Source organism: Astatotilapia calliptera, chromosome 6 (assembly GCF_900246225.1).
Source record: "Astatotilapia calliptera chromosome 6, fAstCal1.2, whole genome shotgun sequence".
Taxonomy (NCBI): domain Eukaryota; kingdom Metazoa; phylum Chordata; class Actinopteri; order Cichliformes; family Cichlidae; genus Astatotilapia; species Astatotilapia calliptera.
The window spans coordinates 26,619,160-26,646,113 of NC_039307.1; the positions used below are offsets into that span (position 1 = coordinate 26,619,160).

The following is a 26,954-nucleotide window of genomic DNA, read 5'->3' on the forward strand; positions in this document are numbered from 1 at the left end:
ATCCTTTAATGTGGTGGTTGAGGAACTAAAATGAAAATGGGATAATTTATTAATGGAACGTTTCCCAAATCTGTTCAGACATATGGCGCACTGTAAGGTGTAGATCTGCATTTAATTGGGAAACCAACATGTAACGGGGCTGATTGTGAGTATTTTATCAAATTGCGAGATCTCCCGCTGTTTCGATGCATTACATCACTTTACCCCCTGTAGTTACATGTCAAACTCATTAGTTGTGCTCTGTGTGAGTGCTGTGCTGAGGCACACCAGCTTTTATCAACAGTTCTTATCTGTTTTTTTCTTTCTTTCTTTTTTTTAAATCAGAGGAAGAAATGAGTTTCTCTGAAGAAAATGATGGCTCAGGAAACTCCTGCACCATCGGGTCAGAAATCTACCTGGATGTCAGTTATCTTCATTACCTCTACGACGCCCGTCTGAGCATCAGCAGCTGCATACGTGCCTGCCGGGTGTGGTCAGCCCCGTACGATGGCGAGGACCCACCTCCTGAGAAATACCAGCCGGGCGTCCTCGAAGAGCCGGGGCTAACGAGTCGGCACCCCCAGATCGCTCTCAAGAAAGCTCAACATCCCTTTGCATCGCAAGCAGGATCCTGCGTGCTGCCGGGTACAGACCCGCTTCCTGTCAACCAGCTGGAGCTGGAGTGGGACGACAGTTACGACGCGTGCCCCGTGCAGACCGCCGATGCTCCGGCAGAGAGCAGACCTCCCCCTCCGCCTCCTGCTGAGCCCCCGAAGCACATCCAGGAGATGAGGAGAACAGCACGAATGTTGGTTAAAGGCTCATACATCGAGGAGAACGACTTCCAGGATGACGTCATGGTGTACGATCTCATCGCAAAGAAAGACTCCGGCGATGTCGAGCGCACCAGTAAACCCAGTAGCTCGCAAACGGAAGAAACCAAGCCAGGCTCAGCTGACATTCCCCTCAAAAATGGGCTCAATCTAACACTTCCAGGCTCTGCGATCGTTGATAATAGCAGGAATAGCTTGGACGCAAAGGCTAATGGTCAGACGGATTGCAACGCCAACCTCCAAAACACGACTGCTGTAGCGTTGGGTGACGATCTCTTGGCTCAGTATGAAGAGCTCATTCGCACTTTGGACCCCGAAGCAGGTGGAAAACAGGTCAAAGCTGACAGAGAGGTGAAGAAGCCCATCACGCCTGTGGAGGTGGTGGAGGAGGACGAGATGGATTTCGCCTCCTTCTCTGCTGAAACGCCAGAGCCAGAGAAACTGCATTCACCATTTGGGACAATCAACAGGTTTCGCAGCGGGAGTGCGACTAAAAACCATTCACTACCTTTTACAGGTGAGCTGAGGAATATCTTAGCTCTGTAGGAGTCTCATCATTTGTTCAAAAATGAATTTGGAAAGAATTTTTATTTTGAACCTCCTTCCCTGCAGGTCCATTCATCAGCGTGCTTTTATCTCGTCTGGAGAACATGCTATCCAACTCGCTTCATGTCAACCTGTTGCTGACGGGTATCTTGGCCCAGTTAGCTGCTTACCCTCAGCCTCTGCTGCGCTCCTTCCTCCTCAACACCAACTTGGTTTTTCAGCCGACTGTTCGCTCTCTTTACCAGGTAACCCCTCAAGTTTTGAGGTCTTAGTTGGGGGATTTGGAAATACTTGGCACTTTTAGTTTTAAGTCGCTTGTCTTTATCTGAGCCTTAATCATATCACCTCTGTAAATGGTGCACATGCAAATCATGTTGCTTTTGCTTTGTGTTTTAGGTACTAGCCATTGTAAAGAACCAGATAGAGGAGCTGGCTGCCAGCAAGAAGGACTTTACAGAGCTGATCACTGCTGCCCAACACTGTCTAATGGCTCGGGAGCCCTCGTTCATAGAAACAGGTGACAACAGCTCAGATTCTCCTTTTCTGTTTTAGCTCTTATTGAAATCTGCACATGGCTCTATAACAGTATGAAAAATCAAGTATCTATTTATATATGTATATATCTCTTTGATTATACTGTGAGAACCCATAAGCTACCCTGCTAGCCCTGACAGGAATAGTTTGTTTGTAAAAGCTTTCTGGGAAGTATTTTGGTAGATTCCAGATGGTTAGTAAGGCAGATTGCATTAGATTTACTGTTTATTATTCCTGAGCCTTACCAGCATGGTGTTAAATATGGTTCAAGGCAACATCGGCATTCCTGATTGGTTGTTTTTGGGCTCCTGTTTGGTACCAGAATAAATCTAACTGCCTGTGCTGAGTTCTTTAAGTTGTGTGTCTTTGGAGTTGAGCTGCTTTCTCTTTCTAGCCCTGAAGCTTTAGCCGGGGTTTTGAACTATATTCCCTGTAGGTTCAGAGCTGAGCAGGCTTGAAAAACTGTTGTCAGAAGAAAGGAATTTTAAAGGGAATTATTTAGACGAGCAGAGCGTAGTATTTAGAAATCAGGAAACGGAAATATGTTTAGAGAATATCTTTGAATCCAGACTTTTGCATGTACAGTATGTCAGCGTATTCACGTGGTTGTTAGTCGGTGCAACTCATTCAATCTTTATCCTCACAGACAAAAGCGGCGGCAGCAGCAGTTCCAACCACCACGAGGGGGGAAGGATCCTAAAGAATTCACCCCCACCAAAACCCAAAGCTATCTCCCTGGAGCGGACCGAGGTCTTCGCTACCATCCTCTTCACTGAGTTCCTTAAAGAACTGGCTGCAATTGCACAAGAGCACTCCATCTTATCTTACATTCCTATGGAAGAGTAATTGTGTCCCATTAGGCCTCCGTCAAGAGTCCAGCCTAACTAGGAAAGATTATAAAAAGAGTCTCTTTTGATATTTATGTCCTTTTTGGGCAGCGCTTGATAGAAACCTTTTTAGATCCAGTGATTTTTATACAACTACTTTTTAAAAATATAGAGTATTTATTTTCCAAGCAAAAGAAAAACTTCATGAACTTTTTAAATGTATTCATTCCACTTCTGGAAAGAATTTGGCAGCCAAGGAGGATTTCTAAACTTTGACCAGTTTGTTGCCTTTCACCAGCCGAAATGTTCATGACTAAGGCTCCAGCTCCACCACTAACCAAAGACTGTAGACATTTAAAGAATTAAAGCAGTCATCAGCCCTTATTTGAACCGTCTGGGTCCTGACCTCAACCCGAATGTCTTCTACAACCAGCTCCATCCACAGTACGACATCCGCTGCTCAGTGTGGTACTCGATATTACTCAGGTGGCCTTTCAGAAGTGTTGCGTCTATGGATCACTGCAAGGTGCAGTGCTGGCAACTTCACAGAAACGCACCCAAACTTTGTTCTTATGCAACTGTTGTGACACTTAATTCTTTGGCGAAAATATGTCTTCACGAAGGGGCGTTTCCACAAAATCATCGTGTTAGATTTAGATTTTGTTTCCTTCCCTGTTGATTCACGACGGTACCTCAGGAGATTTTCTTAAACAGCTGTAGGTGAAACGATGCACTAGATTTCCACACTTGTGGCCTCTGCGCCTTTCCATATCTGCGAAAAACCGACAAACCAGGTTCAGCAGTGACGTATTTAACTGTCTGCCTTACCTTTATGATGCCTCATAATGTACATATTGTATGTTCTGGTGACAATCAAGAATAATTAAGTTCAGCATGTTTCGTAACGGGATCGGGGTATTTAAGCTCTTTTTTTCTGTTGCCATTTTTTTTCTTGATGAGGTTAGTTGCTTTTTTTGTTTGTTTTTAAGCGTGCGGTCCTTCGTCTGCTGAGGGTGTTGTGTTAGCTGTGATCAGTTTGAAATTTCAATCATAGTTCTGCATCTGTTGAAAATCAGTTTGGATTGTGTTGAAGGTAGCCTGCTTTGAATTGCCTTTAATTTAGTCTGCACGTGGTTATCAGTATAAGGAGATGCTATGAGATATACATATATATTTTGTTACAAAGCATGCTTCTTCTGAATGAACCTTCCAACATAGAAATACTTGCAAATTGTTGTCTAAGTTATGATTTCACTTCACAATGTTGCCTGATTTGTGAAGGAGTTAAACAAGAGCAATATGAAACTTTGCCGCATGAGCTGAAAATGTAGTTGTTGTTTTTTTGATTGAGCAGAGGAATGTGTGAACTACACCGAGTAGGTCAATGGTCTTATCTAGAAGTTGAGCTGAGAAGGTTGGATTTTACTTTTAGGTTTAAATCTGAAACATGAAACTTTGTGTTTCATTTTAAATTGTTTGATTCCTACTTGATACAAATACGTTTATTTTTTCTTTACAAAACGGCTCGAAATCTACAAGTCAAAGCCATTTTCAGGACCGCTGAATAGGTCTTTATGAATGTTGCAGAGCACTTTATCAGCCTTCTAATACCACAGTGCCACTCACTGTCTAACACCTCTGTGGCACGACTGCAGTTGATCAACCAATTTCAGTAGATTTATCTTCCAAAGACTCATCTGATACGACTTTTGATCTGTTTTGTGTTCAAGATTTAACCAGGCTGCTGTTCACTGTTGTCTCAGATACAAAGGAATGCCTCTGTTAATAGTAATAATAATAATAATTAAAAATCTTGAACTTGAAGTGTGTGTGTGCTGAGTAAACATTTTCCATTTCCAAGCAGTGACTAAGACAACCACCAGAGGGAGCTCTCAGACTGGGATCCTTCCTGGATTCTTGAGCTGGCAGGTTTTCTCAGCTCCTCTCAATAAGCCAGCGAATGTCATGTCAGCAGTTTCATCTTCTGCCTCACAAATGACCATAATGGCCAACATAGCAATAGCCAAATGGGACATTAAGTTATATGGAACGAATTAAACTGAATTACACACATTCGCTTTAAGGGAAATAATACTTAAGATCAGCTTTTCAGCCATCCCTGATGGCCATGACTACTAGATTTAAATAAAAGAACTGCACATAAAAGCCACCTTGACTATCTTATCACCATGAGTGGACATCCTAAGAAAGATTCGAAATTCTGTTTGTTCACTGGCAAAACAAACTGAACGGCAATGCACCTCCGCTACAGACAGTCACAGTCTGAAAACTTTATTACTTCTCAAACATATAAATACAGACGAGAATAGATTTCAATATTTACAAAATGTCAAAGTCAAAAATAAGAATAGGGGCCTGATTTTTCCATTAGGCCAAAATAGTTTTTATTTTTCTAACATGTCTTATTGTCAGACTGATGCAGTTGCGTCTCACACTACAGTGCGATCTTCACGAGGTCTTCTTCTGTAGAATCGCCCTCACCAGAACTGGATCAGCTCTTCCTTTGGTCTCTTTCTGAACCAGACCCATCAACTTGTTCAGAACTTTTTTGTTCCCGCTTCTGATCGCGTGAACCTGCAGAGAGGCACACAGAGGGATTTTTGGACATGTTTTTGAGATGTTTCACTCGTGATTACACGCGACATTGTGAGCCCTGACCTCATCTGGATGCGAGTCCACCACCTTCTGGCAGATGATGTGCAGCTGTGCGGTGTCACTAACAAGCCCCAAGTCCTGCTCTTGGGTGATCTGCAGGGCTGTCTTGCCTGGTGACCTCCACATCTCCTGGAACACCTAAGAACACGGAGAAACCCGTGAAACGCAGGTGAGAAGCAGAATACAAACAAGCGGTAGCTGGGTTGCGTGTGTTGAATGACAGACCGAAAGGGGATAATTGCATTGTCTGTGTAGCTGACTGACCTGCTTGGCAACTGAAGAGGAGATGTGTCCTGTTTCCTGGAGCTCCAGCAGCTCCGCCAGGGCAGAAGGAGAGATTGGGCTAAAATCAAATTAAAGCGGTAATTTTAATCACACTTTAATAGATGGACTTGAATTTGTGATATAAATGGTAGAAGAGATGGGAAGAGGATTGCACCGAAAGGACAAAAGAATCAATCAACATTTGTGATTTGCCTGCGATGTTTTGTCTTTTCCTTGCCTCCGTGTTTATTCCATAGGCCAGCCGTTCCCAAAGTGGGCTTCATGGAGCACCAGAGGTCTACGATCCATGACCGACACATCCGAAAAATAGTTTTCTGCATCAATAAAAACGTACCCTTATATTGTGTGCATTACTTGCACCAACAAAAACTCTGATATGTTTGTGACACATCATCTCCACCTGTCATGAGATCACCCATTTTTCCTCAGGGGGCAACGAACCGTTGCTGCTGTTGCTGCATATGCAGCTATGCGACTGACAAGCACGGCGAAATATTCGACTCAGTCCACACTGCGAGCACAAACCAGTGACACTGAAATATATATGCAGGGTTTTCTGGAGCACAGCAATAGTAAAATGTATGATCGTTAGAAAAAGTATTCGTCGTTATAAACAAGGGCAGTGATTGTTAACCGCCACACGTTTTTGGTTTAATAGCAAAATAAAAAAGAAAGCTAAAATGGATTATGAAACTCCCAAGCTGTCCGTCAGCCTCAGAGACATCTGTAAGACAACTGCTGCACTGCAATCAACTGAATAAAAAGCAGAGATTTTTAAATAGCTTGAAGTGATGAGATGAGATAGCCTTTATTTGTCAGTTGCAGGTCTTTTGCCCACAACCGAGATGACAGACCTTGCCGACCGTACATATAATACACAAACATCACATTGGGGAGACAGGTCAGGCTAGGTAGCGAGGAAAAAAACATCGAAATGTGTAACACAAAAGGATAATACAGGAATGCACAGATATCAACACACCATAGCACAATAAACGCAGACAAGCAACATGGGAAAGAGTTCCAGTGTGTACATCTGATCTGGGACTGATCTTCGACTGCGCCTCCAGCTGACCCGATGTCCACATCAGAGGGGAGGTAAGCGTTGGAGGTGGTGTTGGATCCGGGGTAGGGAGGGTGATGCGTCAGTGAGTGCTTATCCGTATCAGTATGTGTTTGCGTGTCCATAGTTCAGCTGAGACAGTGTCCTTCGCCCTGCCAGGCTAAGTAAACAGTCTTCCAGCCAACCCAGGTGGCCTTGTAAGGGAATGGGAAGGAACAGACTCAACACAGTCGTTATCAGGGAGTTTTTGTTTGGCTCCAGCCTTGAGCCCACAGCTGGTGCAGAAGGGGTAGCCGGATTATGATGGTAATTTTTCTTTTTGCAACAACTCATGAGAATTTCAAAGCTGTTCTTTAACACTCCAACACTGGTTTCTCAATCTCCCGTTGGAGAACCGCGAGTTTCTCCATGATGTTATTAACCTTCAGTTTTGTGGTGTTGTCATTCTTTTGCTCAAAGAGCAGATTCTGAGACCTCACGACCGCAGTCAGCTGTTCCAAGATGTAATCCAACGTCCGCTCAGAGGTGTTGTTCGGAACCCTGTTACCATGGTTCCGAATAGGTAGATATCTTCAGCGTCCTCGATCGACAGTCCCGCCAGGCACACGATCCTCCATGTCTGCCACCCGTCCATCGTGTATCCGGCAGGGAAAGTCCCTCCAGGGCACTCGGGCTCTCCCGAGCCAGGACTTCTCGTTGAGAAAAGGGTGTCAATAGCATTCAGAGACCAGTTGATCAAATCCATAATTCTCTTTAGGTTTTAGAAACAGACTGTGAGAGTGTGTTCCAGGGAAAAGTAATACAAAAAACACGAGACTAGACAAGGACATGAGAACTAAGCAGGGAAGATAAGGGAGAGGAGAAGGAGAAAAAGTGCGTCCGCCTCCTCCGAGAGCAAAAAAAAAAAAAGTGTCTTGCACAAATGGTCAAAATAATTATAAAGTAATGAATACATCTCTGAAAATGTTACAGGCAATATTATAGTGAATTAGTTAAAGTTAAGAATCAACACCTGTGGGAACCCCTCGTGTTTTTTAGTAACAAAAATTATGAATAACTGTTTAAAATTGCAGTGAAGTGATTAACACATTCACTTTACACACCAATCAGGGAGAGAAAGCACAAACCTAGCCTCAGGGCATCTCGAGCTAGTCTGCTCCAAGTGCTGATCTCAAGCCTGGAGGGTTGCATCAGGAAGGGCATCGTGGGTAAAACCTATGGCAGATCAAATAAGTGGATCCGTCTGCTGTGGGAAGAGATTGGGCTAAGATGCTACATGGAGCAAAATGAGCCGTGCCTTCTAGGTCTCTCATTCCACGAGAAAGCACAGGTGACTGGTGCCGCCTATTGGGAGCCTTGACTCTGTTTACTACCCATGTCATTTATGAAATGCAATAATCCTGGAGTGGATTTTATATACATATATATATATATTTTTTTTTTCCACTGTAGACGGATTAATACTTCTGTCCAAAGTATCAGGTAGTGTTATCATTTCATATATCCAGCAGGGCTAATATTCACATCATCGCCTCATCTTGTAATATTTCTTTTCAGCTTGTGAGGACAACTGATCAGGATATAAATATACATGAGCGCACTGAACGTATCGGCAAGATCAAATACTCAGGAAGGCACTAAGCTTTTGTGTCTCCTGTCGCTGTTTCCCCATCACCCAAGGCCAAGACAAACTACAAAGAGAACGTGAAAAGGACAGCAGCAGGTTTTTGACAAGCATTCGAGTTAGGAATAAGAAAACAGCCGAGTCCAGTGGACTGAAGATGAAAAAGAAAACATCTGATAATAGACCGCCTGTGAGCAAGAAAACTCTCCTTGTGAGCAATGAAGTCGATTCTTCAGAATCCAGAAAATGATGTTAAACTAGATGATAATTCAGAGGATGAAGGGTGAGAGTGGTAGCACAGCTGAAAAGTTGACAGAAATCAAAGAATGAACAGATGAGATGAAAAGAATAATAAGGTGTGAATATTCTGTTAAAATAGAGAGCTAAAGGTAATGCAATAAATAGTTGATACATCCAGAGTCTGCCACTTCGAGCTGCTTCTTCTTCTCTTTTTTGATAGAATTATGCAAACTTAATGAAAGAAACCTGAATATTTCACGACAACTCAATTGAAAAACCTTTTTGTAACAACAGAAGCTTCAGCTTCAGATTTAAGTTCAGCAATAATCTCCCCATATGAATTAGGTGGTTCACATAAAGGGATACTTTTGCTCATCCAGCTGTTGGGGACAAAACCCCCCCCAAAAAGGAAGCTGGGATCGAAATAGGGGACCCTCATTATATTTTTTTTCACATCTTCATATTTTTAACATTACCATCATGTGGGCCTGGTGAGACATTTCACAATTCTGTCATCATGCTGTCGCCATCCTGCCACAAATATGCCACTTAGTTTCACTCACAGGCAGCCCCCAGCAGTTTCCCTGGTGGGTGGGAGGGGGGGTTCTGGGAGAGCGACATGTCTGAGCTGGATGAGCTCTTAATGACATGTCTGGAGTTTCACTTCTCTAGCTGTCCCACCAATATGCTTCCCAATTTCTCATTTCATTAATCCAAGTCAATGGCTTAGAGCCAGAGGAGCGAGAGGAAATGCGGGCAGGCCTGACAGGGCAGCAGAGGTCATGCATCAGACATTACTGTAACACTTGGAGAACTTTTATTTGCTAACCAACTTCCGGTTATTTCCTCCCTAGCTCCGAAGACTCAAAATATTCCTCCAAGTACTTATATGACTCAGTTTCTAAACCGCTTGCCACTCTTTGTTTTTCTTCAACCCTCCTCCTTTCAACCAAAGCCAGTGCAACGTTACGCATAAATAAACACGAGCTTCTTTGGAGTTTATTCGCACACAAATGCTTCACAACAGTCTGGCAACGGCAGATAAAGCAAAGCTCACACAGCATCTATGCTGACGTCAGTCCATTACTTAAACTTCATGTGTTGTGTAATGACTCCGGCCTTTAATGAGTTCAAAGAAATGATCATTGTGCTCCATTGCTAATCTCAGTTGGACCAACAGCTCAGACGCCTTTGACCACCCTCATTTTTCTTTTAGCTGCAGTAATTATTGAACTGCCACTGTAGGAAAATTGCTAGACTGAAAGCGCTGAAATTAGTGTCGGACATTTAGCGTCACACAGTGCCATAAACAGAAACGGTGGGAGACAACAGGTGTTATTTATTCATAGCTGGTGGCCTGAAATGTACCTTTGTCTGTGTGTGCGCGTGTGTTTTTTTCCTTTAATGTTTCAAGTGTAAAAGGTACCATGGCAACTCTTTTCATACCAAATCAAAATCTCTTTAATGTCAAGAGTGTTTTAGAAGATCTTCAAGCTAACAGGCTTTCTTATTTAGGGAGAGATCAAGCCTTCAAAAAGCAATTCTCCAAAAAGCTTTCTCACTGACAGAATTAATGAATATCCCAGCTTGCTGTTGTATAGTTATGGATGAGAGTTATTTATGTATCTAAAGCTGTAGTGCTCTCCCTTTCAGATAAACATAAAAAAGCCATCATTCAGAACACTCCACCGCAAAGATAACATCTTTTTTTGGGGGGGCTGAAAGGTCATTAATCCAGTGCAAATCACCTAGGGTGTAACTAGTTCAATAACTTTGGCTTTAGTGGCATCAGTCAAAAGTCTGCATCAGCAGTTCGTTTGTTTTTTTCTGAACAACTGCACTGCTGTTAGGATCAGCTGTTTGACTTGAGCCTTACAATGATCAGCTTATTCAAAGCTATGTGTTTATCAGTTGATGAGTTACTTCCTATCACACACACACACACACGCACACACATTTCCCTAGCCGCTTACCCTAACCATCAAAAATGAATGCCTAACCTAATTGTAACCCTGACACTAAAACCACATTTTGAGCCTGAATAATGCCTTCAAACTCGTGAGGACAGGCACTTTTGTCCTCCTAAGTGACTGCTGGTCCCCACAAATATAGTAACGTTCCAATTTCGGGTCCCCACAAAGATGTCTAGTGGAATTTATTTGTAACACAGAATCAATTTCTTTCATCTCAATGCATTGCAAACATTCAGAATATTCTTATTTTTTCTTTACATGAGTTTCCTGACACTCAAAATCCAGTTTATTTCTTTTATTTAGTAGTTTTCAGTCTGAAACAGACTGGGTGCTTCAGGGTCTAATGAAAAGGTGGAACAGAAAGAACTGGTTCACTCATTCAGTCACAGGAAGAACGTGGAAATCCCAAACAGCCAACTAGGAGGTTCAAAAAAAGGGACTTTGCTACTGTGAGGCAACAGTGCTAACCACTGCACCACCATGCCACCCATGAGACCCCAAGTCTTTACCTGGCGGTTAGATAAATGCTCATCCTGGAACTTGGAGCATGTTTATGTGTCTGTGTCTCACCTTTGGCACACACTCATGTCTTGCTGTTTGAGGTGACCCAGCAGCTCATTTGTTACCCAGCCAATCACCTTCCTTGGCTCCTTCTTGGTTGCCTTTAACACAGCCTCAAAGTAGTCCACCAACCCATCTTCATTCTACATTGACATAAAAAAGTGATTCCTTCACAAACATATAATCTAATTAGAATCAAACAAGCAGAGCTCATCAGTATACAACTACATCCTGTTAAAGTCCAGCAAGCTACACAAGTAAGACCTGATCAACTGGCTTTTAAAGGAAAGAACTACCCTTCCTCCCACTGGCTGGTTTCACCCAGTTTCTCCCACTCAGAAACTCACCACCAGAGTGAAGCTGTGCTCAGGTAGGATGCCGTACGTTTGCACCAGCCTGTCTCTTTTGACACTTGGTAGCTCTGGCAGCCCTTCCTTTATCTTCTGCACCACTACCACCTGGCACGCATCAATGCCAGTGGGCAGTGATGCATCATCCTCATACAGAATCAGAGGGGGCAGGTTGGGCTCTGGCATAAACCTGAAAAAGGCAGGAGGGGTGAGTGAAAACAGGGAACAATGTTTTATCAGCAGTACGGGTAAGTTTGGGGAAAAAAAGGTCGTCTTGTGCTGTCACTTGGCCACCTGATCATTCGACTCCATCAGCCTTGAACCTGTCAATCATTCCCCTACCTAAACTACAACACATTCTTCGTCTGTTCACACTTTAGGTGAGGTCTGTTTAGCTACCTGTCAATCTCCAGACCCCAGTAAGAGGATCTTTCTCTGATTTTATAAACACTTACAATATGAACTTACACTCACCTGTAATCCTGAAGACCCTCTTTGTCCCTCATAGGTAGAGTCTCCCTACAAGACAAGGTGGCAGTATCAGAAATGATAGCTCAATATGTTTGTTTCTCTTGATGAGAAGATCAAACAAACATGAAAATACTCAAAACAAAGAATGAACATATGTGTGGGGATCCCTTTCAGTGAGCCTGCTTTTCTTCAAACTAGTGGCATCAGATCTGTGACCACTTTCACAGGAATGAGAAGAAAGATCCACAGGTCATCACCCCACACTGTTTAGCATGCTTCACCATGTACCTCGGATATACAAGACCTCATGGGAGGGAGGTACCAGAGGATGATCAAGGCCTCAGCTGCCTTATTCTGTGAGCTCATAAGCTTGTGAGTAGCACATAGCTCACAGATAACACAGAACGACGGCAGCATCCAAATGGCTCTATTCATCATCATTACCATGATGGTTTGTCCTCAGCAAAGCTCACGACTAATGAAGCAGGCAGAGATCCCAGTCACAGGGTGCTGTAGCAGTTACATCTTGGCATGAAGACGCTGCTTTTTCATCCTCTTACCCTGATTTGGAATCATACGCCCGGGTCTCGTTTTGCACCGTCCCTCCTCTCTGCAGGACATCAATCTGTCTCTGGATCTCATAGTCTGATGAATATCAAGGAGAACATGAACACAAATACAGAACCGCAAATATAATTTGGTGCTAAATGCCAAACACCTGCTGTTATACGCCGGTGATCGTTGACTCTCTGAGTGCTGCCACATTATAACTCTGATAAACAGCCTTTTGTTTTCCCTGTGACTTTTAAATATCAGTTCAGCCGCAGAGTAAATGTGAAACAACTTAATTGATAAATAACTGAAGCACAGCGCTGCTATATGCCAAAACGCACTTCCAAAACCTGCATCTCAAGTACTGAAATTTTCTGAGACTACTAGCTTGTTTGAAGTGAAGCTCAGTTAAAAATCAGCAAAGTTATAGCTGACACAAAATCTATGAACAGCTGCAAGAAGTCAGTTAATCATCACATGCTGCTATCACGCAGCTAATTGTTTGTGAATAGCTGTCAGTCCAAAAAACGTACGCTTCACAAGTTACTGTCAGTTTCAACTATACTTCCTGTCTTAATGCCTCTACATGAATCCAGCAATTTTGCTTTTACTAAACTGGGTCTATTTCTAGGCACTGACATAGTAAAAATATGATGGTTATGTCACACTACGCATGCTTTTTCTTTGCTTTTCTATAGCTATCAAATGAAAAAGAGGAATGTATAAAGCCTCATGAAAGGGAAATATTGGAGTCAAAGTAACGAGATTTATTCCTTCCAAGGTAACCAGACTGATTGGAGACTTCGGGAAGTTAGGGGTTCAACCAAGTAATAATCTGGTACAAGTATTTAGTTCATGGATTTGATTAATAAATGCAGCATGACAATTATGTTTTCATAGAGCTGCTAGTCAGATTAAAAATGACAAAAGTTAAAACTTTTTATCCCAACTTTGCTTCTTTCAGCTGCTCCATTTAGGGGTCAGCAGAGGGAACCATCTGCCTCCATCTCACTCTCTTTCTGGCAGCTTCCTCTGACACGCCAACCCTATGCATGTCATCCTTCATGACCTCAATGAATCTTCTCTGTGGTCTTCCTCTTTCCCTCTTGCCTGGTTGATGTCTTCAACATCCCCTATCCATTATATCCACTTTCTCAACCTTGCCTCTCTAACCTTGTCTCCAGACTGATCAACCTGATGTACTCATTTCTAATCCCGGCGGCTCTGGTCACTCCTAATGACAAATAAACATCTTCAACTCTACCATCTCCAGCTCGGCCTCTTGTCTTTTTGTCAGTGCCACCATCTCCCTCTCACTGCCATTTCATAAACTTTGCCTTTCACTCTTGCTGCTATCCTTGGGTCCAAAAATCACCTCTCTTGTGTACCGTCCTTTGCTTTGGATGGTTGACCCAACATATTTAAACTCTTCTACCTTTACTCCTTGCAGCTTTGTGTTACCTCTGCCCCCTTCTCACTCACGCGCACATGTATTCTCTTTTGCTTCTACTGACTTTCATTGCTCTGCTCCCCAGAGCACACCTTCACCTCTCCAGCCTCTCTTCCACTTGCAATGTTGTCTGCAAACATCATAGTCCACAGAGTCTCCTGCCTGATCTCATCTGCCAACCTGTCCATCAACACTGCAAACAAGAAGGGGCTCAGAGTAGACTTACCTCAATCTTGAACCCATCAGTCACTCCTACTGCACACCTCACCACTCTGTACTCATAAATGTCCTGTACCACCCTCAGTTTTCTGCCATTCCTGAGTTCCTCATGCACTTCCACAGCTCTTCTCTTGGCATCCTATCTTATGCTTTCTCTAGGTCCACAAAGACCTCAGTGCAACTCCTTCTGACCTTCTCCATCCTTCTCCATAAACCTGCTCAAAGCAAACATATCATCTGTAGAGCCCTTTCTGTGCATGAAGCCATACTGCTGCTCACTGATCGTCACCTCACTTCTTAGCCTTCCTTCAATAACTCTTTCCTATAACTTCATGGTATGGCTCATCAAGTTATCCCTTTTTGGTGACTAAAGCTCTGCACATCACCCTTGTTCTTGAAAATTGGTATCAGTGTGCTTCTTCCTCATTCCTCAAGCATCCTCTCGTTCCCCAGCACTGTGTTAATCAGTCTGAATAAAAAGTGCATTGTTCTCTCTCCTAAACATCTCTGTACCTCCAAAACTATCTGTACAAAGTTCTTGGATGCTGCCTCTTAATTCTCTTATTCATCTTTGGCAAATGAAAAACTGTCTAGATTGTATTCCTCCACCAAGCATGGGTGAAGTTTGCACCCACGCTATTTTATTATGATCAAGGGAACATTCAGCAAATGTTTAATATTTGTGACACAGGGATGTAAAAATAGAAGTGATTTTACTTGATTGATTGATTGTAAAGGAAATGTAAGTGTAAAAATTTGAGAGTCAGCTTCCAAGTTTTGGATTTTTGGCTAATAAAGCCAATCTATAGAACATCTGCTACATATGTCATGTCAATAGTTCAGCAACTTAATAACTGTCCTAAAAAGCCGTTCACGCAATCTGAAGAAGAAAACACTGACAGCTTGTTCATTTTACCTCCGCTTTTAATACAAGAGCCATAATCAAAGTACAGCAGCACTGTGGAGAGCATAGTAACCAACTGTGAAGTATTACAATAGAATAGCTGCACTACAGCGTGTGTCAAAATCAGCTCAACATATCGTAGGCACAAGACATCTTGACCTGGACAATATTACCACAAGCTGGTAGATGCAGCTACCACAAAACGCAAAACTCTGAAACACCATTTCATCTGAACATGACCTGTTTAAATGTCAACTAAAAAAGGACTAAAATGTGTGAGCAATCATGCGTGCAGTTAAGACCCTTTCAGATAAAGTAAATTCAAAAAATAAATGAATAAATGCCTGAGGCGCTTTCTGCTATCCTTGCTACTGAGTCTCAAACTTTTTATCGGTGCTTACCTATAGCTCTGGCAAGGTATCGAATGCTGTTGATGTTCTTCACCTCTGTCCTGACGCCCAGTGGCTCTCCAGGTCTGTGCACCGAGACATTGGCATCCACTCTCAGCTGCCCCTCTGAGCAAAAAGAGGTAAATAGATGCACGCGGAGAGAGTTAAGTTTAGGTTTAGAAGTGTGGCAGCTTGGAAGCACGAGAGAAGGAGAGAGACAGAGAGTGATTTCCATACCAGACATGTTGCCTTGACAGGTGCCTAGAGCTTGCAGGATGAGCTGCAGCTCTCTGACAGCTGCAGCAGCCTCCTCTCCACAGCTCATGTCTGGCTCCATCACCAGCTCCATCAGACCTACACCTGAAGACAGCAACGTTTCACATCTCAAGGGTCTGAAGCTCAGTGATAAACCCTTGCTTTGTTGATTAACCTAATATTAGTTTTTAAAAATCAAAACATTATCACTGGAATTCTATGACTTTTCCAGCTGCTGCTGCTGTCTGTCAATCATAAAAACATCTTCTTAAAAATAGTTTAATTTCTTAATCAAAAGATGGTTTAGGAAAGTCAACTGCCAAACACCTGCTGCTACACGCTGGCAGCCCTCAGGCCTCTGACACATTATAACTCTGAGGTTTTTCTTCCAGTGACTTTTAAATACCAGTTCAGTGGCGGAGTAAACAGCTAATCAATGAGTAGTAAATACGCAGTAAATACAGTATTTGCCGGTGTCCATTTTTTAGCTGAAGTTCTTGATAAAAAAATAAATCAAGCAAAGACCGGTTTAGCTCAGTGACGGCTTTTAAATGGCATCAGGAGAATCACAGGAATAAGCTGCCACTATTGGATGTACAAGACATGAGCAGGACTGATTTATCATTGATTTTTTTCCATTGAGCAGACTCTTCCTCTGTATTGCTACCTGCTCTGTTGAGGTCTATGAGTGTCTGGCTGCGGACGTCATCGTGGAGACTCTTGCCGCTGTCCTGTTCCAGCTGAATCTGTTTGATGGTCACATTTTGTCTCATCACCTGGTTCCTCTTTTTCCCTCCAAGGAGGCTGTAAGTAAGCACGCCATCTACTGCGATTGGCAAACGTTGTTGAGTGATCTGGTATCCAGCCTAAAACAAGAAAATACAATACAAAAAAATTCAATAAAAAAATAGAACCTGAAAACATGCCCCAACTTACTACGTGATTAAAAGACATGTCCTATAATTATTATGTTAGCTGCTATGTGAATTAAAGTATAGTGAAATATATGAGTGCTGGATAGCTGGTTGGTTGAAGACTGGTTTGTTAAATGCCAATATGGCCCACATATCTCTGAGGAATGTTTCCGGCACCTTGTTGAACTGGTGCCATGAAGAATTAAAGCAGCTCTAAAGGCAAAAAAGGGTCCAATCCAGTACTAGCAAGGCATACCTAATAAATTGTCAGTGAGTGTATATGTGTTTAAAATAGGAATTTCATCTCCTCTTTAACTGAATGAAGAAATGATCCTTCACTTTGTTTAACCAATACATCCTTTTAATTATAGAAGAAAGACTGTTTCGTGAAGTCTTGCAGTAGAGTTTTTGCAGCGTCATGGCTGCGTGTAAAGGTCTGGCGGGGAGCGTCAGTTAGACACGGCGATTGGCTTGGCTGTCATAATGCAGGAGGAGCTGGCATTTCACTCAAGGTTTCTGCTCACAAAAGCACAATATTTCATGAGCTCCTCTATTCCTACAAGAACCTGCTGCCCCGAGTATTAATTTCGACGTTACCACGGCAACCACATCACAAGACCTAAACATTAATCACACTTATGCTAAGGAGACTGAGGACGTGGGAGAAGAGATTGGGGGGGCTGTTAGTCACCGGCTTTTTGTACAATGCGCCTGATCGACACAATCAATCACCTCCACAACTCCTCCTTTTAAAAGAAACAGGAAGAAAACAACACAAGATTCCTGGGGATGTTCTTTTTCAACTTCTGCTCCTCTTGGTGGATTTGATCTGTAAATCTGCAAGATTTTGTGACTACCGTTGCAGCTCATCAGAAATCCCCCCCTTTCCCACTTAATCCTTTCACGAGTTTTGTCTCTGGTCATTGAAAATGACAATTTCTGCAGGTGAAAGTGCAACCAACTACTGACATTAGGGAGCATCTGAATAAGTGGAGACCATTTACATTTCCTGCATAATAAATCAGCTGCTTTTTGGATGAGCCATGTTTGCTGTTAACAGCATCCTTGTACCCACATTAAGCTTTCGCAATTACTCTGTGACAGAACACGGAGCCCTAATGAGCGCTTCCTGAGACTCGTACAGATGCATGTCTGCTCACACGCCGTTTCAAGCAGGATCAAACGCGCACACACACACACTTTCAACTCTTTTCCACATTGTGAGCCCCTGAGTCATTTTCTGACTCATTCCAAAGTCTAAACAAACAAGACTCAGTCGGTCGTCTAATTCCTCACCCCTGCACACCGATGTTTTTCCTCGGCTACCCCGCCGAGGTCACAAAGACATTTCATTTCTCTCATTAAACACAAGTCAAAGCTTCAATGGCCAGGCCATGTCTGTTTATTTGGAAACTTAATATCTCAAGGAAATTGTAATTATTTAGATGAGCGTGGAGCTGCTGAGGCATGTTATTAAAGGGCTGTTAAAAACTTTATATATGTGCCTTGCCTGCCATTTCAATTCAATGAAGGAATGCTGCTCGGACAGCGGCATTAATCATTTAATGAGCAACTGTGGTGTTTTACAAAATGCAATCAGGGATTTCTACTGGAACATATCAATAATGTACAATGCAATTTACAAATGTATTTTTCAAGGGCGGGATAATTTCTCCCTCGATCCTGTTCCACGTTTGGTTTTTACGAGCACAGACTGCACTCAAACTTTTGGTCGAATGTGAAGAATATTCCATCATCTGCATAATTAAAGCCATTCTGACTCTGAGATTATCAAGCTGCTTCACTGAGACAGACCACCCTCTTTAAGCAGCTGTGAGAGTAATGGAAACTAAGTGATTATAAAGCAGACTACACTAGGTATTTAAAACATCAATAAGGCTTTGGGATAAAACCTACTGGCACGAGTTCTCAAAAGAAAAATAATAATCTTAATCCTGCCGTGTGTGTTGAGGATGAATCCAAAGGAGATGATGTAAAGTTCTACAAACATGCAAGGAAGCGAGAGGAGCCCAACAATAATCCCCGCGCTTCTGGAGGGGATTTTGCTGGAAGATTGATGAACTTTGAGAGGAGACAATGTATCATTTACAACAGTGAAAATGTGCACTGCTGCCACAAAATCAGTAATTCCCCTAAAATTAAACGGGAGAACGTCAATCTGTAAAGATCTGCATATAATGGATGTTCTTCATCATGCTTATGCAGTCACATCTGCTCACAATAAAGTCAAGTTAGATGAGAAAGTAAATAAATAAAACCACCAGCTAAAGTTTTTTGTTTTTTGCTTGCTACTTCAAGAAAGTACTCTCCATAATGAACTTCTTTGAGCAGTTTCATTGAAATATGGTACACTCCAAAGAAAATGAAACTTTTATTTAGTCCATAATTACCCTCTTCATTACTTTGCCCAAAGCTCTGTTAGCAAAATGTCTTACCAGGGCTGGCTACACTTTGAAAACAAACTTGAAAAGTAAAATTCTCTTACACCTTTCTTTTGAGAAATTTCTAGATTTATTAGCAGGAGGTCTCTGTTGGCTAAGTCACTGTAGAGCTCCCATGACATTTTGTCTGTTCCACCCAAGCCTTAAAATGTCATTTATAATGGCAGTAAAATTACCCCAGGGCTACTGAAGGGTTGAGAAACCTTTCCATGCAAGCACTCCATTACAGAAAGCAAAGTGAATATGACTTGGGCAAGACAGTTTAATGGAAATATCACCGTTAAAGAGGGTTTTTTGGGAGGTTGGGGTATCTCTTCCAGTATTGCTACTATTCAGCTTATACATCCTGCCGTTAGATATTTAAATACTGCATGCCCTGCCCCCCTGTGACCTACTCCTGTGGGGGCCATGCCTGCTGGGGACGTTTAGCAATCCTCCTTACCTTCTTTCATGTTCTCTCTTACATGTCCTGTTTTTTTTTTTTAAATTTTAAATAATATGTTTAATTTAACATTCACTTATTAGTTTTTCTTCTCTCACTTCAAGATAAAAAGTTTTTTTTTCTCTGTTTTTCTATTTATGCATGAATTTGCATGTTGATACACACCACAGCATATAGACATTCAGCAGCCAACTACAACATTAGAGCCTGCAGTCACAAAGGCCTTGTCACTTTTGTTTTCTTCTTTTCCCATTCGGTGCATTTTTCTTTTCTTTTTTAAAGCCAATCCCCAGTGATTTAAAAAGTGCAGATGAGATGAGAATTAGCACATCCAAGTCTGAGTGCGTATTCCAGGTCATGGAGCAATTACTGCACCAAGTGAAGGGAGTTTAAGCATCTTGGGGTCTTAAAAGCTAAATTAGGAGTGTGTTTGCTTTGCAGCGGGATGCTGTTTGGCAACACCTTTGAAAGTCCTGGTTACTGAATTGCATCTCTTGGCTGCATTTGTGGTGTTGATCTCTACTGGCATGTTTTAAATGCAATTTTCTGACCACCAGTTTTGGTGGGTCAAAATCTAGTAACTTTTGTATTATGCTTAGCAGGTATCTGTGGTTCTGTTTGTGAGATGCTTAGCACTCTACTCTCTCCTTCGAATATGGGCTTCAAACCAGCAACATGATATGATGCTAACAAAATCTCCAAGCAGAGCTTCAGAAACCTATGGCTGACATCACAATGGCTTTGTCCATTTTTTTTCTTTACATACACTCTATGAGTTTAGCACACACTCGAACTTTACACTGCTACAAGTTTTGGTTTGGCTGGATCTGTTCTGCTGCTTTAAAAGGGGGCATTCAACAGTAACCATATGGATAGTTTCAATTAAGAGTGCGATAGCCAACATTACAAAACACAAACATCCACTTTAAGAAAATGGCCGGCAGCCAATATCCAAATAGAGCCCATTATTGGTTAATGACTGGAGATCATTCAGCCTCTGCTCACCCAACTATTTTACTTTCACTATTTAATTTACAATTTATAATATTAGCTCACAGTTAATATGATAAGTTGTGAATCTGTGCAGTTCCATCCAGTTACTTTAAGTTTGGTTTTTCCAATTCTGATAATGACTGAAATTAAGTAAATAAAAGAGAGAAAGCACAAACTTAACAGCATGGAGGAGGCAATGACCTGTGGATAATAAAAAAATTGAAGTGAACTGAAGGAAATGAGCTGGCAAGTTAAAAGCACTGGTCATTTTCAGTGTTATTTTTCTGTGTATGTGAGGAAAACACTGCCTTTTTGCTTTTTGCTTCTTCTGCAAGACTTGCTCACCATTTAAATTAGAGCTCACGGCTGGGAGAGTTCACCGGAACAGTTGTGATGGAAAGGCGGGAAGCAGACGAGCACAGCTTGCATAAAAGTCAAAGCAAGGAAGCAGCGTGGAGGATGATAATGAGTCCTGTCTCTTAGATAACCCCTGTCTCCTGTGCTATCACTCTCCTTCCCACCGATCCATAGATGCTGCACAGAAAGTGACAACCGAGGACAGGAAAACGAGAACTTACAGGGAGGTCAGCGTAAAAGTAGTGTTTCCTGTCAAAAAGCGACTTCCTATTTACGGCGCAGTTAAGAGCCAGTCCTGTCATCACCGCTGCTTCGACGCAGCGCTTGTTCAGGACCTGGGGACACACGGGGACATTATGGGGACAGATGATCTAAGAATGACAGGTTACGTTTATTCTAATCACATGAAGCATAACTTACAGGTAATGTGCCGGGTAAGGATGCATCGAAGAATGACACCAGGGAATTCGGAGGAGCCGAGAAGCGAACCGGAGCGCCAGAGAACAGCTTGGTACTGGAGTTAATCTGAGCATGAATTTCCAAACCCACCACGCCGACCAGCTGCTGGGGAGCACTGAGACACGCGGTACAGAAACAAAAAACATGAAAGAAAATTCAACTACACAGGTGGGCTGTATTTGTGTACTATGGCAAAGGAAAATACAATCTGGCTTTGAGGTGTTAAGGAAATGAGCAAATTTCGTGCGGGTTATGGGTTTGAAGTGTGTTTAGATGCCTACAATTACACTTTATAATTGGCAGCGCTTTTGATGTACACTGTTTTCTCACAAAGGAAGCAAAAGCACAAAAGAAGTAGAAGAAGAAGAAAAAGAAGATGTTTTTGTCCTTTTCCAAAGAGTTTGCAAGGACATCTTCCCATATGGCTCTGAAACTACGTTCAGACACTGGGACCTTTCACCTTGAAAGGCCTTATTCTGTCAGTTCATATTCTGCTTTAATAAATTCTGCATTCAATAATGTATGCAGAAACCTGTGTTTTGTTTTGTTTACAGCCCAGAGGCTGGGCTTGGAGACTATAACTTAACTTAAGCCCTAAAAACTTTATTCTGACCTACTATGTGGCCGACAGGAGCAAATGCAGGTAGGCTGCAAATGACACAACTTTATGAAACTACACTTTCTCAGTTCATTAATAAAAACTTGAAAAACGCCATAACAGACTCAAAGATGAATGAACTGCACAGCATGAGTCAAAACAGCTGTTCAGTTTCTGGCTTTGCTTTTGAAAAGTTAGTGTTTCCACTTCTGGTCCCACTTACAGTTTCTTGGTAGTGTCGTGGTGTCCTGACAATATGAAAGTTAAGCTCACTTTCAGGCACTGAGGATTTTTTTTTTTTAACAATCATCTAAATGAAATATAATCCTAACAGAGAGAGTAAATAATAATCTTCTTTAGAGCTGTTCGATATAACGATATATATCGGATGATGATATAAAAACATCTATCGTTTCATTTTACGCTATCGTTTGTTTGGTGGTGTGGCAAAATAAACTGTTTACGGCAATATTTTTTCATCGTTCTGATGGTCACTGTAGTGGCTATATTAATTTCTTAAAGTTCTCTCTTTCTCTTATATTTAATATAACCACACTACGGACGGACATAACACCTTCGCGTGTCCGCTTGTTTATGTTCCACATAAACCTTTCACAATAAAGCTCAAGATCCTGTTGAGACTTTTCAAAATAAACTGAATCACGTGAAAGAGCAGATTATTTACGGATGAGAAGTAAAAAAAAAAAAAAAAAAGCCGCTTTTTGCTTGTATCTAGATACAAGCAAAAAGAATTGCAGCCACAGTTATATCTGTGACCACTGAGAAAAACTAGTAGGAAAGCTTAGTGTCTGCAACAGATGTTCTACTCAGGTGCCACTTTGATGTTCAATTCAATTCAATTCAATTCAGTTTTGCTTATGTAGTGCCAAACCACAACCACAATTGCCTTAAGGTGCTTATACTAAAGTAAAGACCCTATAATAATACAGTAGTTATTTAAATTGCATTATGTTGTAGCCTTGATTTAATATCCTAAAGGAGTATGACTGGTACATAGTGGACTGATATTGTGTAGTTTCTCTCAGCTGAAACATGCACGCAATCCTAAAGCACTCTTCAGAGAGGAAAAGCTTAAAATGTCTGTCTGCATTAATCTGTTTAACTCGTGGCATCCTGTTATTCAGACACAGACTGCATTTGATGTATGATACACTGCACGACAGTAACATGATTTCTGCCACAGATGTAAGAGGCTTGGTGAGCATCCTGAATGAAAGGCTCCATATTGTCTTATTCTGTCTCCGTGTAATCTTTCACATTGCACCACACGTTGACGTCATCTGTTATTACAGTGTTCTAACGGCATCCTGTGACCATGGCAGATGGATAGCTTGTCTCTTCGAGTGACTCTATGGACAAAAGCACAGAGACTGCTGTCTGTACTGTTGCCTTAACCCTTTGAAAAGCTAAATAAAACTGATAAAGACAACATCGCCTTAGCAAAAGGCACCCCCTGGTATCACCAGGTCTCTAAATGTCCTCCTTCATTACACCCATGAATTTTCTCTGTAGTCTCCCTCCATATTCAACATCCTTTATCTAATATGGACACACAATGTGTGTTTTTTCCTTAGCTGCTCTATAGATTTCACATGAAACAGAGTAAAAAGAAAAATAACTAATTTTAAATTGGGCTAGAAGCATAAAGCCACATGAAACTGAACTACTTAAGTAGAATAAAAGTAACATGACTTTTTTTTTTTTTTTTGCTCCAAGGCAACCGGTTGAGTATCCAGGAAGTAGTAAAAATCTGGTACATAACCATACCTAAACTGAAACTATGATGGTAGTTTTTTAACAAACCTTTTTAACAAATTCACAACAACCCTCAGCATGTCCTCCTCTACCTCCATGAATCTTCTCTGTTGCCGTGCCTGGCAGCTCCATCTTTAACATCCTTTGTCCATTGTATCCACTATCTTGGCCACTCTGTACACATCTAAACCACCTTGGCCTTGACTCTGAAACGTTGTCTCCAAAATGGTAAAACTTGAACTGTCACTATGATGAACTTATTTCTAATACAGTCCGTTCTGGTTACTCACAAAGGAAATCTAAACACCTCCAGCTCAGCTTCCTGTCTTTTTGTCAATGACACCATCTTCAAACCATACATCCCACTACCATCTTGCTGCTATCCTTGTGTCATAAATCCCTTCTTGACACTAATCTCCGCTGCTCCACCCTGCCTGCACTTTTTTCTTCACCTCTTTTGAGCGTTGTCCTTTGCTTTGGTTGACCCCAACTTCTTTACCTCTGCTTCCTGCAGCTTTACTGTTGCACCTGCTGTACCTCTCTTCCATGCACACGTTCTATCTTGCTTCTACTGATTTTCATCCATTATTATTCCTCATCTATCTTAGGTCAAGCCCTAAGAAAATCTTTGCACCGTTAGCTCAGCCACTAGATTTGTATCACCTTCATAACTCCACAGCAGAGTGGCGCAGCGGAAGCGTGCTGGGCCCATAACCCAGAGGTCGATGGATCGAAACCATCCTCTGCTAACTGTTTTTAACCGAGCCACAAGATAAAGCTTATACTCCAAATGCCGTTTAAAAGACTAATAAACGTATATTAAGCTGTTCGACCACATGAATGCATAATGTTCAGGGCGTATTTTGTTGATGAAATCGCGAATCATGTCGCATACGCAGTAATGTTCTTTTGTCTGCAGTGTTTTTTACCAGGCTGACAAGTGGAGGCTGCCGTTAATGACTTTTCTCACCCGGCTGCTGTTAATAAGAAGACCCTAAAGAGGTATTATTATAGCTCAACACCAAGGCAACATGCAGGTTAACCTGCAGGTCAGAGACGATAAACACACGCACACACAATAACTCAGCACCCTTTCTTACCTTCGTGCCCTCTGCGGGAGTTGAGCGTGGCACTGTGGGCTTGTGGTGCTCACGGCCCTAACTGCGTACGAAGCCTTTGGACGCAAGGCTGATATTTGTTTTATATTATTGAGCAGCTCACTTGCTGCAACACAGGAGGCAGCCATGTTGGTGTCGCTGCTCTGACAAACACGGGAATTGTAGTTATTTTAAGTAGCAGTTAGTATATAGGCCTACGCCGCTAGCTGAGGTTTAAAACTACAAACCCCAGCATTGTGTATTTTCCAGCTTCCGAGTAAAGAGGCATCATTTCCGGTTTGAGAACTGGCGGGACTTCTTCACTGGATAGGAGAGAGGCGGGTTGTTTACAAGCCTCGGAGTTTGTTTAAACACACAGAAAATGATGGCAACAAACGGAAAAGACGCGTGTGGGGTCAATGAAGAGGCGCACACAGCTGCGGTAAACGGAGATTGTGCAGAGGCGTCGCCGCAGTCGAAGCGGCCGCAGAGGTTCACCTTCAGCTCCGAGCCCTCCATCGAGGATATTAGGCGCATGCAGGCCGATTTTACGGACGAGCGAGACTGGAACCAGTTTCACCAGCCCCGCAACCTTCTGCTGGCCATGGTCGGGGAGGTGGGCGAGGTGGCAGAGCTCTTCCAGTGGAAGGGAGAGGTAGCCGAGGGCCTGCCGGACTGGACCGAGACCGAGCGGGAGCAGCTGGCGCACGAGCTCAGCGACGTGTTGATCTACCTCGTGGAGCTGGCCGAGAAGTGTCGCGTGGATCTCCCACAAGCGGTGCTCCGTAAAATGGCTCTAAACCGTCTGAAATACCCCGCCAGCAAAGTGCAGGGGTCAGCCAAGAAGTACACGGAGTATAAAGACTGATGGACGAGGGGGAGAGCACTGGTGGAGTGTGTTTGCTGGACCTGCTGCTGTTTAATAAAGACCCACAAACGCTGCACAATCACAGCTCGGTTTAAATGACATTTTCTGGGTTTACATGTTAGGAAACCACGAAAACCTTCAACTGTTGTGTTATCTGGGAGTTATCCGAACTCAAGGAATATGTTGGCTTTTACTGAAGTTCACTTTTAAGTCCTGAGTTTTAGTCTGACCTTAGCTGTGCCTCTGTTAGTTTAAGGTGGGACTGTTGCGCATCGCCTTTCGGGGGTTTATTTGTCACTAAACATTTTAAGTTATTTAGATTGGCTCCAGTGTCAGCACGGAGTGGAGTGTTGATCAGTGCCAAACTGGCAGTCTCGTCTCTTTTTTCCATCCAAATGTATCAGCATATTTTTCAAATTTGGATGTTTTTATCATTTTGTCATAAGTAAAAGTTGAGTCCGAGTCATGTTTTCACTCAGCAGTTTTGTGTTTTAAAGGATGAAACTGGATTAGTAATCTGTTAACCAGCCTGCAGTTGATTAAGCAGTCTTGTACCTTAATCGATGTTTTGATTTCAGTCACATGTCAGGTCATCTTGCTGTCCACTTTATTTGCTGATTCAATAATGTCTTATTATTCATGAAAAGGCAAGTTACGTCCATAAATCAGGACATTTGTATTTGGGCTGTAATAAAGAGCAGTTACAATCCATCCTTTTTTTTTCTTTTACAAGTTCTTTCTAAGACACTATAATCACGTGGAAGTGTCCCACACTCACATGAAAACGAAAGGTTAAGTGAAGTAAGGATGAAAGGATCCTGTATTTGAAATTGTGTATATATAGCACTGTGCAAAAGTCTTGAGCCACCTTTAATTTTTTTTTTAAAAATTCTGTTAAAACATAAATGTATATGGAAATTCAGCATATAAGACAAAAGCAGTTTGTATAATTCTGCCAATCTTAATGTCCATATTTGGTATGATCGTCTATTTTTCAGCACAGTCTAAACTTATTTAGGCAGCTTTCTTGTCATTTCTTTAAGTAGTCTTCAGAAATAGTTCTCCAGGTATCTTCAGGACATTTAAAGCTCTTCTTTGAATGTTGTCTGGGTTCTGGTAAGACCTTTCCATGCGATATGTGTGTTTTTCTATCCAGATATGCTTTTACTACACTGACATTGTGTTTGGGATCATTTTTATGCTAAAAAATGAAGCTGTTGCCAATGAGATACTTTCCAGGTGTATCACATAGTAAAT

The 26,954-nt window shown here is 42.1% G+C and overlaps 3 protein-coding genes and 1 non-coding gene across 7 annotated transcripts in view; 3 read left to right on the top strand and 1 right to left on the bottom strand.

Moving 5' to 3' along the window:
* Window positions 1–4,543, top strand: part of fhip1aa (FHF complex subunit HOOK interacting protein 1Aa) — a 30,355-nt gene extending 25,812 nt beyond the window's left edge. For all 4 annotated transcript variants that reach the window (XM_026171381.1, XM_026171382.1, XM_026171383.1 and 1 more), the window contains 4 exons: window positions 325–1,329; window positions 1,425–1,603; window positions 1,755–1,875; window positions 2,539–4,543. In XM_026171381.1, coding sequence (XP_026027166.1) covers window positions 325–1,329; window positions 1,425–1,603; window positions 1,755–1,875; window positions 2,539–2,738 — 1,505 coding nt within the window. In that variant the 3' untranslated portion in view covers window positions 2,739–4,543. The remainder of the gene's footprint in view (window positions 1–324; window positions 1,330–1,424; window positions 1,604–1,754; window positions 1,876–2,538) is intronic.
* Window positions 4,544–4,981: 438 nt separating this feature from the next.
* On the bottom strand, window positions 4,982–25,047 carry gatb (glutamyl-tRNA(Gln) amidotransferase, subunit B). The gene is made up of 13 exons (XM_026171386.1): window positions 24,833–25,047; window positions 21,320–21,473; window positions 21,121–21,234; window positions 16,399–16,597; window positions 15,714–15,836; window positions 15,489–15,602; window positions 12,523–12,607; window positions 11,966–12,010; window positions 11,489–11,681; window positions 11,151–11,284; window positions 5,660–5,738; window positions 5,399–5,533; window positions 4,982–5,314 (listed from the first exon to the last, which is right to left on the bottom strand). The coding sequence occupies exons 1-13, from the start codon at window positions 24,976–24,978 to the stop codon at window positions 5,189–5,191; spliced, it is 1,647 nt and encodes a 548-aa protein (XP_026027171.1). The 5' UTR covers window positions 24,979–25,047; the 3' UTR covers window positions 4,982–5,188.
* On the top strand, window positions 24,410–24,481 carry trnam-cau (transfer RNA methionine (anticodon CAU)). The gene has a single exon. It is a non-coding gene; the product is annotated as a tRNA-Met (tRNA).
* Window positions 25,048–25,113: 66 nt separating the features above from the next.
* dctpp1 (dCTP pyrophosphatase 1) lies at window positions 25,114–26,427 on the top strand. The gene has a single exon (XM_026171387.1). The coding sequence runs from the start codon at window positions 25,212–25,214 to the stop codon at window positions 25,695–25,697; it is 486 nt and encodes a 161-aa protein (XP_026027172.1). The 5' UTR covers window positions 25,114–25,211; the 3' UTR covers window positions 25,698–26,427.
* Window positions 26,428–26,954: the final 527 nt, after the last annotated feature.